General features: G+C 32.5%; 1 protein-coding gene across 1 annotated transcript in view; it reads left to right on the top strand.

Moving 5' to 3' along the window:
• LOC143227572 (muscle-specific protein 300 kDa-like) overlaps positions 1–18,064 on the top strand; it is a 117,573-nt gene that overhangs the window by 60,762 nt on the left and 38,747 nt on the right. Inside the window, exons 7-10 of the mRNA XM_076459001.1 lie at positions 5,677–5,888; positions 7,099–7,295; positions 8,102–8,328; positions 9,340–9,651. Coding sequence (XP_076315116.1) covers positions 5,677–5,888; positions 7,099–7,295; positions 8,102–8,328; positions 9,340–9,651 — 948 coding nt within the window. The remainder of the gene's footprint in view (positions 1–5,676; positions 5,889–7,098; positions 7,296–8,101; positions 8,329–9,339; positions 9,652–18,064) is intronic.

Below are 18,064 nucleotides of genomic sequence, written 5' to 3'. Positions count from 1 at the left end.
CTGAACTATATAGTTAACTTGTTCTGGCTGAAATCACTGATTATACAACTAGGCTCTGAACTATATAGTTAACTTGTTCTGGCTGAAATCACTGACTATACAACTAGGCTGTGAACTATATAGTTAACTTGTTCTGGCTGAAATCATTGATTATACAACTCGGCTGTGAACTATATAGTTAACTTGTTCTGGCTGAAATCACTGATTATACAACTAGGCTCTGAACTATATAGTTAACTTGTTCTGGCTGAAATCACTGACTATACAACTAGGCTGTGAACTATATAGTTAACTTGTTCTGGCTGAAATCACTGATTATACAACTCGGCTCTGAACTATATAGTCAACTTATTCTGGCTGAAATCACTGATTATACAACTAAGCTCTGAACTATATAGTTAACTTGTTCTGGCTGAAATCACTGATTATACAACTCGGCTCTGAACTATATAGTTAACTTGTTCTGGCTGAAATCACTGATTATACAACTCGGCTCTGAACTATATAGTTAACTTGTTGTGGCTGAAATTACTGATTATACAACTAGGCTCTGAACTATATAGTTAAGTTGTTCTGACTGAAATCACTGATTATACAACTAAGCTCTGAACTATATAGTTAACTTGTTCTGGCTGAAATCACTGATTATACAACTCGGCTCTGAACTATATAGTTAACTTGTTGTGGCTGAAATTACTGATTATACAACTAGGCTCTGAACTATATAGTTAACTTGTTCTGGCTGAAATCACTGACTATACAACTAGGCTCTGAACTATATAGTTAACTTGTTCTGGCTGAAATCACTGACTATACAACTAGGCTCTGAACTATATAGTTAACTTGTTCTGGCTGAAATCACTGATTATACAACTAGGCTCTGAACTATATAGTTAACTTGTTCTGGCTGAAATCACTGATTATACAACTCGGCTCTGAACTATATAGTTAACTTGTTGTGGCTGAAATTACTGATTATACAACTCGGCTCTGAACTATATAGTTAACTTGTTCTGGCTGAAATCACTGATTATACAACTCGGCTCTGAACTATATAGTTAACTTGTTGTGGCTGAAATCACTGATTATACAGCTAGGCTCTGAACTATATAGTTAACTTGTTGTGGCTGAAATCACTGATTATACAGCTAGGCTCTGAACTATATAGTTAAGTTGTTGTGGCTGAAATCACTGACTATACAGCTAGGCTCTGAACTATATAGTTAACTTGTTGTGGCTGAAATCACTGATTATGCAGCTAGGCTTTGAACTATATAGTTAGCTTGTTCTGGCTGAAATCACTGACTATACAACTAGGCTCTGAACTATATAGTTAACTTGTTCTGGCTGAAATCACTGATTATACAACTAGGCTCTGAACTATATAGTTAACTTGTTCTGGCTGAAATCACTGACTATACAACTAGGCTCTGAACTATATAGTTAACTTGTTCTGGCTGAAATCACTGACTATACAACTAGGCTCTGAACTATATAGTTAACTTGTTGTGGCTGAAATCACTGACTATACAGCTAGGCTCTGAACTATATAGTTAAATTGTTCTGGCTGAAATCACTGACTATACAACTAGGCTCTGAACTATATAGTTAACTTGTTCTGGCTGAAATCACTGATTATACAACTAGGCTCTGAACTATATAGTTAACTTGTTCTGGCTGAAATCACTGATTATACAACTCGGCTCTGAACTATATAGTTAACTTGTTGTGGCTGAAATTACTGATTATACAACTCGGCTCTGAACTATATAGTTAACTTGTTCTGGCTGAAATCACTGATTATACAACTCGGCTCTGAACTATATAGTTAACTTGTTGTGGCTGAAATCACTGATTATACAGCTAGGCTCTGAACTATATAGTTAACTTGTTGTGGCTGAAATCACTGATTATACAGCTAGGCTCTGAACTATATAGTTAACTTGTTGTGGCTGAAATCACTGACTATACAGCTAGGCTCTGAACTATATAGTTAACTTGTTGTGGCTGAAATCACTGATTATGCAGCTAGGCTTTGAACTATATAGTTAGCTTGTTCTGGCTGAAATCACTGACTATACAACTAGGCTCTGAACTATATAGTTAACTTGTTCTGGCTGAAATCACTGATTATACAACTAGGCTCTGAACTATATAGTTAACTTGTTCTGGCTGAAATCACTGACTATACAACTAGGCTCTGAACTATATAGTTAACTTGTTCTGGCTGAAATCACTGACTATACAACTAGGCTCTGAACTATATAGTTAACTTGTTGTGGCTGAAATCACTGACTATACAGCTAGGCTCTGAACTATATAGTTAAATTGTTCTGGCTGAAATCACTGACTATACAACTAGGCTCTGAACTATATAGTTAACTTGTTGTGGCTGAAATCACTGATTATACAACTCGGCTCTGAACTATATAGTTAACTTGTTGTGGCTGAAATTACTGATTATACAACTAGGCTCTGAACTATATAGTTAAGTTGTTCTGACTGAAATCACTGATTATACAACTAAGCTCTGAACTATATAGTTAACTTGTTCTGGCTGAAATCACTGATTATACAACTCGGCTCTGAACTATATAGTTAACTTGTTGTGGCTGAAATTACTGATTATACAACTAGGCTCTGAACTATATAGTTAACTTGTTCTGGCTGAAATCACTGACTATACAACTAGGCTCTGAACTATATAGTTAACTTGTTCTGGCTGAAATCACTGACTATACAACTAGGCTCTGAACTATATAGTTAACTTGTTCTGGCTGAAATCACTGATTATACAACTAGGCTCTGAACTATATAGTTAACTTGTTCTGGCTGAAATTACTGATTATACAACTCGGCTCTGAACTATATAGTTAACTTGTTGTGGCTGAAATTACTGATTATACAACTTCGGCTCTGAACTATATAGTTAACTTGTTCTGGCTGAAATCACTGATTATACAACTCGGCTCTGAACTATATAGTTAACTTGTTGTGGCTGAAATCACTGATTATACAGCTAGGCTCTGAATTATATAGTTAACTTGTTGTGGCTGAAATCACTGATTATACAGCTAGGCTCTGAACTATATAGTTAACTTGTTGTGGCTGAAATCACTGACTATACAGCTAGGCTCTGAACTATATAGTTAACTTGTTGTGGCTGAAATCACTGATTATGCAGCTAGGCTTTGAACTATATAGTTAGCTTGTTCTGGCTGAAATCACTGACTATACAACTAGGCTCTGAACTATATAGTTAACTTGTTCTGGCTGAAATCACTGATTATACAACTAGGCTCTGAACTATATAGTTAACTTGTTCTGTCTGAAATCACTGACTATACAACTAGGCTCTGAACTATATAGTTAACTTGTTCTGGCTGAAATCACTGACTATACAACTAGGCTCTGAACTATATAGTTAACTTGTTGTGGCTGAAATCACTGACTATACAGCTAGGCTCTGAACTATATAGTTAAATTGTTCTGGCTGAAATCACTGACTATACAACTAGGCTCTGAACTATATAGTTAACTTGTTCTGGCTGAAATCACTGATTATACAACTAGGCTCTGAACTATATAGTTAACTTGTTCTGGCTGAAATCACTGATTATACAACCGGCTCTGAACTATATAGTTAACTTGTTGTGGCTGAAATTACTGATTATACAACTCGGCTCTGAACTATATAGTTAACTTGTTCTGGCTGAAATCACTGATTATACAACTCGGTTCTGAACTATATAGTTAACTTGTTGTGGCTGAAATCACTGATTATACAGCTAGGCTCTGAACTATATAGTTAACTTGTTGTGGCTGAAATCACTGATTATACAGCTAGGCTCTGAACTATATAGTTAACTTGTTGTGGCTGAAATCACTGACTATACAGCTAGGCTCTGAACTATATAGTTAACTTGTTGTGGCTGAAATCACTGATTATGCAGCTAGGCTTTGAACTATATAGTTAGCTTGTTCTGGCTGAAATCACTGACTATACAACTAGGCTCTGAACTATATAGTTAACTTGTTCTGGCTGAAATCACTGATTATACAACTAGGCTCTGAACTATATAGTTAACTTGTTCTGGCTGAAATCACTGACTATACAACTAGGCTCTGAACTATATAGTTAACTTGTTCTGGCTGAAATCACTGACTATACAACTAGGCTCTGAACTATATAGTTAACTTGTTGTGGCTGAAATCACTGACTATACAGCTAGGCTCTGAACTATATAGTTAAATTGTTCTGGCTGAAATCACTGACTATACAACTAGGCTCTGAACTATATAGTTAACTTGTTCTGGCTGAAATCACTGACTATACAGCTAACTGGTTTTGGTGAAACATTAGTTGTACAACTGACTGACTCTCACTTAAATCACTGACTATACAACTAACTGGTTTTGATGAAACATTAATTGTACAGCTAATTGGTTCTCACGTAAATGACTGACTATACAATTAACTGATTTTGATGAAACATTAATTGTACAGCTAACTGGTTCTCACTGAAATCACTGACAATACAACTAACTGGTTTTGATGAAACATTAATTGTACAGGTAATTGGTTCTCACGTAAATGACTTACTATACAATTAACTGATTTTGATGAAACATTAATTGTACAGCTAACTGGTTCTCACTGAAATCACTGACAATACAACTAACTGGTTTTGATGAAACATTAATTGTACAGCTAACTGACTCTCACTTAAATCACTGACTACACAACTAACTGGTTTTAATGAAACATTAATTGTACAGCTAATTGGTTCTCACTTAAATCACAGATTATACAACTTAACTGGTTTTGATGAAACATTAATTGTGCAGCTACCTGGTTCTCACTTAAATCACTGATTATACAACTAACTGGTTTTGGTGAAACATTAATTGTGCAGCTAACTGGTTCTCTCTTAAATTACTGACTATACAATTAACTGATTTTGATGAAACAATAATTGTACAGCTAACTGGTTCTCACTTAAATCACTGACTATACAACTATCTGTTTTTGATGAAACATGAACACTATATAGTTTTGGTAAACACCTATCTATTCAGATAACTGGTTCTGAGTGGAAATAGAATTATAAAATTAATCAAATGTGCATGTGGCCAACCACTTTGACCAACTATATATTGGACACAGAACGTTTACTTATAATTCCAATTTACTGTGGGACATAGTTATATTGATGTGTACAAATTTGTTGTAGAAAACAAATCTGATATTTTGTGAAAGTGTTTGTACTCCAGATATGTGTGGTAATTAACTGCATCATTCTTATCCAGGCTCTGATGAGTGTTTGAAGAATAACAATTATTTTGTTGATCATACAGTTTAAATATTATTTTTATTTAACTTCCAGAACCTTTTAAATAGACATCTACAGTGATATTTTTCTACTATCACTGGTATTTACTCTCCTCTACCAGGAACTGTATCAGTAATGTAGGGTAAAATGAATAGTTGATGTGTTTGTTATCAAATACATAATAACATGTTCAATGGAACTCTGTAAAAGGTTGTGGCATGCCTAATTGAACCCCATCTGTCACATGGGATTAACAAATGAACTAACATGAGGAAATACAAGTTTGTTAAAGAGTTTAAAAGATCTTTGAGTTATTACAGTGGGAACATTCACTCTATTTTAGATTGAAGAAAATACCCGACTCCTTGCAGACCAGCTAAGTCAGATTCCGAGTAGCAGCACTAGCAGTATTGACAGCGTTGGCCAGGTACCATGTGGAGAGGTCTTGATGCATGGGGTTACTCCAGTTTCACCTGGAAGGCCTAGTCCTCTGGATAGGTGGAAAGGAGGAGCCAGGAAAGCTCTTCTGCAGTGGGTTAAGAACAGCATCAGCCAGTAATTATTATTTATACTGTTACAGAGGTAACCTGTGGGTTAAGAACAGCATCAGCCAGTAATTATTATTTATACTGTTACAGAGGTAACCTGTGGGTTAAGAACAGCATCAGCCAGTAATTATTATTTATACTGTTACAGAGGTAACTTGTGGTTTAAGAACAGCATCAGCCAGTAATTATTATTTATACTGTTACAGAGGTAACCTGTGGGTTAAGAACAGCATCAGCCAGTAATTATTATTTATACTGTTACAGAGGTAACCTGTGGGTTAAGAACAGCATCAGCCAGTAATTATTATTTACTACTCTTGTACTGTTACAGAGTTAATCTCGTAACAGTTGCATGATTACAAAGTTAAGTTTTTTATCAATTTTATTTGCACGGATGGGGTTAAAATCATAATTTTGGAGTACATTGTTCATCTGAAACATTGTTGCACCTTGTCTTTTAGGGTAAAATTTGTTCTGATGAACTGTGTCAATATTCAGGAATAAAAAAACATGAACGATATTTTTAAGCAATGTTGTTATATTTGTTTTTTTATTATATGAAGAATTAAATAATTTTTTTCAATTTAATTTGAACAGACTTTTTGAGATATTTTTCAAAATACCACTTCATAACACTGTATTGAATTTCATGAATTATTTTCTCAATGATACCACATAATCATACCACAGGTCTTGTCTTTTATATCTTTCTAGTTAGTTTTAGAAGTGGGTGGTTTGATTATATGATAGGTCGTGTCTTTCCAGTTTGTTCTAGACCAAAGATAATGTTTTTACAGTTAGTTGTATATCGACCACAGACAACACACTTTCAGTTAATTCCATACCACACATAATGTCTTTCCATTAGTTATATATAGACCACAGATAACATACCTTCAGTTAATTCTAGACCCCAAATAATGTATTTCCAGTTAGGTATGGACCACAGTTAATATATTACCAGTTAGTTCAAGATCACAGCTTCCAGTTATTTATAAACCATAGATAATAAACATGTAAATGAATTTCTTGTACAAGTATTTTATTTGAGGTTTATAATTTAGTTAGTTATAAACCTCAAATAATGGATATCTAGTCAGTTCTAGACCACAGTTAATATATACTTTGATTCTAGACCACAGATTTAGTATTTTCATTAGCTTTATAACTGAATGCTGTAATCTGAACCACTGTAAGTTTGTTTTTGCCTACTTCAGGAGATTTGGAATCCAGGTGAATGATTTTGGACCCAGCTGGAGAGATGGAATGGCATTCCTAGCTATCATTGATAAGATTCAACCTGGTTTGATTAATATGGAGGCCGCTCGACAGATGTCAAATCGAGATCGGCTCAACATGGCCTTCAACATAGCTGAATCTGTGCTAGGTATTGCAAGGCTTCTTGATGCTGAAGGTGAGCTACTTCTAAAGATAGACAAACATTTGTATTTTGTTTACTGTTTTCCATGCTGTTTACATGTACCAATTGTTTTATTACTTCCTTTGTTATACAATATTTGATACAGAGCTCCTTTAAATATGGTGGCTATAGACCATCCAGATGAAAACTCTGCTGTAATATATGTGTCACAGTTCTTACACAAGTACCTATAACTGTATAATTGTTTCTGATTTATTGAGTTTTTCTCAATGGATATTGATGTAGAGCATCTTGATGAAAACTCTGTTGTAATATATGTGTCACAGTTCTTACATAAGTACCAGTAAATGTTTAATTGTTTCTGATTTATTGAGTTTTTCTCAATGGATATTGATGTAGAGCATCTTGATGAAAACTCTGTTGTAATGTTTGTGTCACAGTTCTTACATAAGTACCAGTAAATGTATGATTGTTTCTGATTTATTGAGTTTTTCTCAATGGATATTGATGTAGAGCATCTTGATGAAAACTCTGTTGTAATATATGTGTCACAGTTCTTACATAAGTACCAGTAAATGTATGATTGTTTCTGATTTATTGAGTTTTTCTCGATAGATATTGATGTAGAACATCGTGATGAAAGCTCTGTTGTAACGTATGTGTCACAGTTCTTACATAAGTACCAATAAATGTATGATTGTTTCTGATTGAGTTTTTCATGATAGATATTGATGTAGATCATTCTGATAAAAATTCTGTTGTAATGTATGTGTCACAGTTGCTACATAAGTACCAGTAACTGTATAATTGTTTCTAATTTGTTGAGATTTTCTTGACAGATATTGATGTAGACCATCCTGATGAAAAGTCTCTCATGACGTATGTGTCACAGTTCTTACACAAATACCCAGAAACTTATGCACAGCCTGAACAGGAACTGATGGCAGTTCCACCATCCTCAGTTCAACAAGATGATACCACAACTCTGAATAGGTGGCTAGACCATGCAGAAACTGTTCTTATGATTCTCAATAAGCCTGTCACAAATCACTTGGAAGAATACAGGGTAAGATGTTTCCCATGAAAATATTTAACATATCAAGTCTTAATTTGAGTGACAGTGTTGTTACATGCTAGAAATACTCTCTGAATTCTACAGTTTGTACATTACTTAGTTTAAACTAGAGTTGGATGGATTAGTTTGTGACAACAACATTCTATATATTGAACATTACCTAGCTTAAGCCAGGGTTAGGTAGGTTTGGTTGAGATAATAATATTCCATATTTTGTACATTATTTAAACCAGAGTTAGTCAGGATACTTTGTGACACCAATATTTTGTATTTTGTACAATATTTAAACCAGAGTTAGCTAGGATAGTTTGTGACAACAGCATTTTATATTTTGTACATTATTTAAAGCAGAGTTAGTCAGGATAGTTTGTGACAACAGTATTTTATATATTGTACATTATTTAAAGCAGAGTTAGTCAGGATAGTTTGTGACAACAGTATTTTATATTTTGTACATTATTTAAACCATGGGTAGCCAGGATAGTTTATGACAACAGTATTTTATATTTTGTACATTACGTAGCTTAAACCAAAGTTAGGAAGTTCTGGTTGTGATAACTGTATAATTTATTTTTATGTTACCTAGTTTAAACAAGACTTAACTATGTGAGGATGTGGTAACTATTATTTTATTTTATAGATTACATAATTTAAACATCACTAATTCTAATTAATTTGTGATAGAACTTTTTTTAGATTTATCTTCCTTTAAAACATTATTCAAAAGATTTGTTATTCTTAATGTATGATTTAAAATATATATTTGAACATACCATATTTAATGAATGGTTTTGATGGCTAAATTATTTAGTTATAATCACTAAAACCAGATAAATTAGGATTTGTTTACTCGTAACAGTACACGAAACAAATTTTAATCTTTAGTTTGTGTATCACAAATATATGTACACCTAATTTAATTTAAATTCATTAAGTTACTTTCATGTCAACAAAGAAATAACTTATTGTTTAACAATGTAAGCTCCTGTTTTATTGTTTTAGCAATACAAAGATTTTCTGAACGAAATGGAAACAAAGAGAACACTGTATAATCAGCTATGTAATAAAGTAACAAAGAAAACAGCAGATCCAGGGTTGGTTAGCATGTGGCCTGCACTGGACCAGCGTTGGAAACAACTTGAAACTAATATGGTCAGGTGGAGATGGAAATTGGATTGTTCTCTACCTGGCCGTTTAGGTCAGCTGGGAGAGTGGTTAAATCAAGCTGAGCAGCGACTCACTGGTGAGGTTTTACCACGTGGTAAATTTGAAGATATGTCAAAAATAATTGCTATGAAATTAAATGAGTACAAGGTAAGTGATTCTTATGTGTCTCATGAAGTATTCTAAGTGTAAAAATTATAACAATTTATGATGTGTAGATATTTACAAGCAATTCTACTGATCTGTTTCACCTTACTTCACATTAAGTAAAAAGTATACTAATTACTACAGTGTTTTGATGTGTATGTAAGAAGTATACTAATTACTACAGTGTTTTGATGTGTACGTAAGAAGTATACTAATTAGTACAGTGTTTTGATGTGTACGTAAGAAGTATACTAATTACTACAGTGTTTTGATGTGTATGTAAGAAGTATACTAATTAGTACAGTGTTTTGATGTGTACGTAAGAAGTATACTAATTAGTACAGTGTTTTGATGTGTATGTGAGAAGTATACTAATTACTACAGTGTTTTGATGTGTATGTGAGAAGTATACAAATTAGTACAGTGTTTTGATGTGTATGTAAGAAGTATACTAATTACTACAGTGTTTTGATGTGTATGTAAGAAGTATATACTAATTAGTACAGTGTTTTGATGTGTATGTAAGAAGTATACTAATTAGTACAGTGTTTTGATGTGTATGTAAGAAGTATACTAATTAGTACAGTGTTTTGATGTGTATGTAAGAAGTATACTAATTAGTACAGTGTTTTGATGTGTATACAAGAAGTATACTAATTAAGCACAGTGTTTTGATGTGTATGTAAGAGTATACTAATTAGTACAGTGTTTTGATGTGTATGTAAGAAGTATACTAATTAGTACAGTGTTTTGATGTGTATGTGAGAAGTACACCTAATTGAAGTACAGCGTTTTTGATGTGTATGTGAGAAGTATACTAATTCAGCACAGTGTGTTTTGATGTGTATGTAAGAAGTATACTAATTAGCACCGTGTTTTGATGTGTATGTAAGAAGTATACTAATTAGTACAGTGTTTTTGATGTGTATGTAAGAAGTATACTAATTAGTACAGTGGTTTGATGTGTATGTAAGAGTATACTAATTAATTAGTACAGTGTTTTGATGTGTATGTAAGAAGTATACTAATTAGTACATTGTTTTGATGTGTAAGTAAGAATTATACTAATTAGTACAGTGGTTTGATGTGTATGTAAGAAGTATACAAATTAGTACAGTGTTTTGCTGTGTATGTAAGAAGTATACTAATTAGTACAGTGTTTTGATGTGTATGTAAGAAGTATACTAATTAGTACAGTGGTTTGATGTGTATGTAAGAAGTATACTAATTAGTACAGTGGTTTGACGTGTATGTACAGAAGTATACTAATTAGTACAGTGTTTTGATGTGTATGTAAGAAGTATACTAATTAGTACATTGTTTTGATGTGTAAGTAAGAATTATACTAATTAGTACAGTGGTTTGATGTGTATGTAAGAAGTATACAAATTAGTACAGTGTTTTGATGTGTATGTGAGAAGTATACTAATTACTACAGTGTTTTCATGTGTATGTAAGAAGTATACTAATTAGTACAGTGTTTTGATGTGTATGTAAGAAGTATACTAATTCAGTACAGTATTTTGATGTGTATGTGAGAAGCATACCAATCACTACTGTGTTTTGATGTGTATGTAAGAAGTATACTAATCAGTACAGTGTTTTGATGTGTGTGTAGAGCAGTATACCAATTAGCACAGTGTTTTTGATGTGTGTGAGAAGTATACCAATCAGTATTGTGTTCTGATGTGTATGTAAGAAGTATACTAATTAGTACAGTGGTCTGATGTGTATGTAAGAAGTATACCAATTAGTACAGTGGTCTGATGTGTATGTAAGAAGTATACTAAATCAGTACAGTGTTTTGATGTGTATGTAAGAAGTATACTAATTAGTACAGTGTTTTTGATGTGTATGTAAGAAGTACACTAATTAGTACAGTGTTTTGATGTGTATGTAAGAAGTATACTAATTAGTACAGTGTTTTGATGTGTATGTACAGTATACTAATTAGTACAGTGTTTTTGATGTGTATGTGAGAAGTATACCAATTAGTACAGCGTTTTGATGTGTATGTGAGAAGTATACTAATTACTACAGTGTTTTTGATGTGTATGTAAAAGTATACTAATTAAGTACAGTGTTTTTGATGTGTATGTAAGAAATATACTAATTAGTACAGTGTCTTTGATGTGTATGTGAGAAGTATACTAATTAGTACAGTGTTTTGATGTGTATGTAAGAAGTATACCAATCAGTACTGTGTTTTGATGTGTATGTAAGAAGTATACTAATCAGCACACAGCAGTGTTTTGATGTGTATGTAAGAAGTACACCAATTAGTACAGTGTTTTGATGTGTATGTAAGAAGTATACCAATTAGTACATTGTTTTGATGTGTAAGCAAGAATTATACTAATTAGTACAGTGGTTTGATGTGTATGTAAGAGCTTATACAAATTAGTACAGTGTTTTGATGTGTATGTAAGAAGTATACCAATTCAGTACAGCGTTTTGATGTGTATGTAAGAAGTATACTAATTAGTACAGTGGTTTGATGTGTATGTAAGAAGTATACTAATTAGTACAGTGGTTTGATGTGTATGTAGAAGTATACTAATTAGTACAGTGTTTTGATGTGTATGTAAGAAGTATACTAATCAGTACACATTGTTTTGATGTGTAAGTAAGAATTATACTAATTAGTACAGTGGTTTGATGTGTATGTAAGTATACAAATTAGTACAGTGTTTTGATGTGTATGTGAGAAGTATACTAATTACTACAGTGTTTTCATGTGTATGTAAGAAGTATACTAATTAGTACAGTGTTTTGATGTGTATGTAAGAAGTATACTAATTAGTACAGCATTTTGATGTGTATGTGAGAAGTATACCAATTACTACCGTGTTTTGATGTGTATGTAAGAAGTATACTAATTAGTACAGTGTTTTGATGTGTGTGTAAGAAGTATACTAATTAGTACAGTGTTTTGATGTGTATGTGAGAAGTATACTAATTACTACAGTGTTTTGATGTGTATGTAAGAAGTATACACCAATTAGTACAGTGGTTTGATGTGTATGTAAGAAGTATACTTATCAGTACAGTGGTTTGATGTGTATGTAAGAAGTATACTTATCAGTACTGTGGTTTGATGTGTATGTAAGAAGTATACTAATTAGTACAGTGTTTTGATGTGTATGTGAGAAGTATACTAATTAGTACAGTGTTTTGATGTGTATGTAAGAAGTATACTTATCAGTACAGTGGTTTGATGTGTATGTAAGAAGTATACCAATTAGCACAGCGTTTTGATGTGTATGTAGAAGTACACTAATTAGTACAGTGTTTTGATGTGTATGTAAGAAGTATACTAATCAGCACAGTGTTTTGATGTGTATGTAAGAAGTATACCCATCAGTACAGTGGTTTGATGTGTATGTAAGAAGTATACTAATTAGTACAGTGTTCTTGATGTGTATGTAAGAAGTATACTAATTAGTACAGCGTTCTGATGTGTATGTAAGAAGTATACTTATCCATTCAGCAACAGTGGTTTGATGTGTATGTAAGAAGTATACTAATTGGTACAGTGTTTTGATGTGTATGTAAGAAGTATACTAATCAGTTACAGTGTTTTGATGTGTATGTAAGAAGTATACACCAATTAGTACAGTGGTTTGATGTGTATGTAAGAGCTTATACTTATCAGCACAGTGTTTTGACGTGTATGTAAGAAGTATACTAATTAGTACAGTGTTTTCTTGATGTATGCAAGAAGTATACTAATTAGCACAGCGTTTTTGATGTGTATGTGAGAAGTATACTAATTAGCACAGTGTTTTGATGTGTATGTAAGAAGTATACACCATCAGCACAGTGGTTTGATGTGTATGTAGAAGTATACTAATTAGTACAGTGTTTTGATGTGTATGTGAGAAGTATACTAATTAGTACAGTGTTTTGATGTGTATGTAAGAAGTATACTTATCAGTACAGTGGTTTGATGTGTATGTAAGAAGTATACTAATTAGTACAGTGTTTTGATGTGTATGTAAGAAGTATACTAATCAGTACAGTGTTTTGATGTGTATGCAAGAAATATACTAATTCAGTACATTGTTTTTGATGTAAGCAAGAATTATACTAATTAGTACAGTGGTTTGATGTGTATGTAAGAATTATACTAATTAGTACAGTGGTTTGATGTGTATGTAAGAATTATACTAATTAGTACAGTGTTTTGATGTGTATGTAAGAGGTATACTAATTAGTACAGTGTTTTGCTGTGTATGTAAAAAGTATACAAATTAGTACAGTGTTTTGATTTGTATGTGAGAAGTATACTAATTAGTACAGTGTTTTGATGTGTATGTAAGAAATATACTAATTAGTACATTGTTTTGATGTGTAAGTAAGAATTATACTAATTAGTACAGTGGTTTGATGTGTATGTAAGAATTATACTAATTAGTACAGTGGTTTGATGTGTATGTAAGAAGTATACTAATTAGTACAGTGGTTTGATGTGTATGTAAGAAGTATACTAATTAGTACAGTGGTCTGATGTGTATGTAAGAAGTATACTAATTAGTACAGTGTCTTTGATGTGTATGTAAGAAGTATACCAATTAGTACAGTGGTTTGATGTGTATGTGCAAGAAGCACACCAATTAGTACAGTGGTCTGATGTGTATGTAAGTATACCAATTAGTACAGTGTTTTGATGTGTATGTGAGAAGTATACTAATTAGCACAGTGTTTTTGATGTGTATGTAAGAAGTATACCCCATCAGTACAGTGGTTTGATGTGTATGTAAGAAGTATACCAATGAAGTACAGTGTTTTGATGTGTATGTGAGAAGTATACCAATTAGTACAGTGTTTTGATGTGTATGTAAGAAGTACCTTACTTATCAGCACAGTGGTCTGATGTGTATGGAAGAAGTATACTAATTAGTACAGTGTTTTTGACGTGTGTATGTAAGAAGTATACTAATTAGTACAGTGTTTTGATGCGTATGTAAGAAGTATACTAATTAGTACAGTGGTTTGATGTGTATGTAAGAAGTATACCCATCAGTACAGTGGTTTGATGTATGTAAGAAGTATACTTATCAGCACCGTGGTCTGATGTGTATGTAAGAAGCTATACTAATCAGTACAGTGTCTTTGATGTGTATGTAAGAAGTATACTAATTAGTACAGTGTTTTGATGTGTATGTAAGAAGTATACCCATCAGCACAGTGGTTTGATGTGTATGTAAGAAGTATACTAATTAGTACAGTGTTTTGATGTGTATGTGAGAAGTATACTAATTAGTACAGTGTCTTTGATGTGTATGTAAGAAGTATACCCATCAGTACAGTGGTTTGATGTGTATGTAAGAAGTATACTAATCAGTACAGTGTTTTGATGCGTATGTAAGAAGTATACTAATTAGGTACAGTGTTTTGATGTGTATGTAGAAGCTATACTAATTAGTACAGTGGTTTGATGTGTATGTACAAGTATACTTATCAGTACAGTGTTTTGACGTGTATGTAAAAAGTATACCAATTAGTACAGTGTTTTGATGTGTATGTAAGAAGTATACTAATTAGTACAGTGTTTTGATGTGCATGTGAGAAGTATACTAATCAGCACAGTGTTTTGATGTGTATGTAAGAAGTATACCTTATCAGCACAGTGGTTTGACGTGTATGTAACAGTATATACTAATCAGTACAGTGTCTTGATGCGTATGTGAGAAGTATACCAATTCAGTACAGTGTTTTTGATGTGTATGTAAGAAGTATACTTATCAGCACAGTGGTCTGATGTGTATGTAAGAAGTACACCAATCAGTACAGCGTTTTGATGTGTATGTAGAAGTACACCAATTAGTACAGTGTTTTGATGTGTATGTAAGAAATATACCAATTAGCGCATTGTTTTTGATGTGTAAGCAAGAATTATACTAATTAGTACAGTGGTCTGATGTGCATGCAAGAATTATACCAATTAGTACAGTGGTTTTATGTGTATGTAAGAAGCATACCAATTAGCACAGTGGTCTGATGTGTATGCAAGAATTATACTAATTAGTACAGTGCCTTGATGTGTATGTAAGAGGCATACCAATCAGTACAGTTGCCTTTGATGTGTATGTAAAAGCATACAAATTAGTACAGCGTCTTTGATCTGTATGTGAGAAGTACACCAATTAGTACAGTGTTTTTTGACGTGTATGCAAGAAATATACCAATTAGTACATTGTTTTGATGTAAGCAAGAATTATACCTAATTGAAGCACAGTGGTTTGATGTGCATGTAAGAACATACCACCAATTAGTACAGTGGTCTGATGTGTATGTAGAAGTATACACCAATTAGTACAGTGGTCTGACGTGTATGTAACAAGTACACCAATTCAGCACAGTGGTCTGACGTGCATGTAAGAGCTATACACCAATTCAGCACAGCGTCCTTGATGTGTATGTAAGAGGTACACCAATCAGTACAGTGGTCTGATGTGTGCATGTACAGAGTATATACAAACCAGCGCACAGCGTCTTTGATGTGTATGCAAGAAGCACACCAATCAGTACAGCGTTTTTGACGTGTATGTAACAGTATACAAAATTAAGGTTACAGCGTCTTTGACGCGTATGCAAGAACTATACAAACCAGCACAGCGTTTTGACGTGTATGTAAGAACTATAACCAATCAGTACAGTGGTCTGATGTGTATGCAGGAAGCACACCAATTAGTACAGTGGTCTGATGTGTATGTAAGAAGTATACCAATCAGTACAGTGTTTTGACGTGTATGCAAGAGGCATACTAATTAGTACAGTGGTTTGATGTGTATGTAAGAAGTATACAAATTAAGTACAGTGTTTTGATGCGTATGTAAAGAAGTATACAAATTAGTACAGTGTTTTGATGTGTATGTAAGAAGTATACAAATTAGTACAGTGTTTTGATGTGTATGTAAGAAGTATACTAATTAGTACAGTGTTTTGATGTGTATGTAAGAAGTATACAAATTAGTACAGTGTTTTGATGTGTATGTAAGAAGTATACTAATTAGTACAGTGGTTTGATGTGTATGTAAGAAGTATACTTACTTTTACAGAAGGTAATTACAATATATTAAAATAATTTTCGATATGAAAATTTCCAAATCACTTGAGAAATACAGGTAATATAAAACTATCGTGGACAGCATGAATTAGAATCATGTTTTTTCATTGGATGGTGTTTAGTAGTGTATTTGATATCATTTAAAATTGATTACTCTTGCAAAGGGTATGTAAATATGTAAGCTATTCAGACAGTCAGATATCAAAGGTGTTTTCAGAAGAGGGATTTAAAATGTTAAAAATTAAGACTCTTCTTACACTGAATAGCCTTAGAAAACAAAGAATTAACTTGAAGTACAAGGGCCATCCAGAAAGAGAACTAAAACAACAAGTGATTTGTCAGTTTCAGTAAGTAAAGTGTGGAAAGTAATAACCCACAAAGAAAAACGTGAGTTCCAAAGGCTGTCTTCATGTTCCCTTCAACAGTACATAAGATAGTTAAAAATGATGTTCGTCAAGAAGAGCTACACAAAGTGTACACAAGGTGTTTCCATAACATATGCAGGAATGGAAGACTAGCTTTAGAAAACTAGATGGAAGAGAATGGTAGTGTGTGTTTGCACTTGACAATACATGTGTGTGTTTGCCATTACAGCTGTAATATGGCATTTTATTCACATCTGTTAGTGAAAAATATATCCTAAATGATTTACTAACTTTTCCGTGTGTGTGAGTGTCAGTGTGTCAAAGTGGGAATTATATAAAGTATATTCTGTAAAATCGTTGTGTAGTAAATCATTACATTGTTAAATGATATAAAGTATATTCTGTAAAATCGTTGTGTAGTAAATCATTACATTGTTAAATGATATAAAGTATATTCTGTAAAATCGTTGTGTGGTAAATCATTACATTGTTAAATGATATAAAGTATATTCTGTAAAATCGTTGTGTAGTGAATCATTACATTGTTAAATGATATAAAGTATATTCTGTAAAATCGTTGTGTAGTGAATCATTACATTGTTAAATGATATAAAGTATATTCTGTAAAATCGTTGTGTAGTGAATCATTACATTGTTAAATGATATAAAGTATATTCTGTAAAATTGTTGTGTAGTGAATCATTACATTGTTAAATGATATAAAGTATATTCTGTAAAATCGTTGTGTAGTGAATCATTACATTGTTAAATGATATAAAGTATATTCTGTAAAATCGTTGTGTAGTGAATCATTACATTGTTAAATGATATAAAGTATATTCTGTAAAATCGTTGTGTAGTGAATCATTACATTGTTAAATGATATAAAGTATATTCTGTAAAATCGTTGTGTAGTGAATCATTACATTGTTAAATGCTACATAATATCTTCAGGTATTTGATAATAACTCAATGGTTC

This window comes from Tachypleus tridentatus, chromosome 9 (assembly GCF_004210375.1).
Source record: "Tachypleus tridentatus isolate NWPU-2018 chromosome 9, ASM421037v1, whole genome shotgun sequence".
NCBI classification, from domain to species: Eukaryota; Metazoa; Arthropoda; class Merostomata; order Xiphosura; family Limulidae; genus Tachypleus; species Tachypleus tridentatus.
Note: the sequence above shows the minus strand (reverse complement) of the source record. Positions and strands in the feature narration are given on the sequence as shown.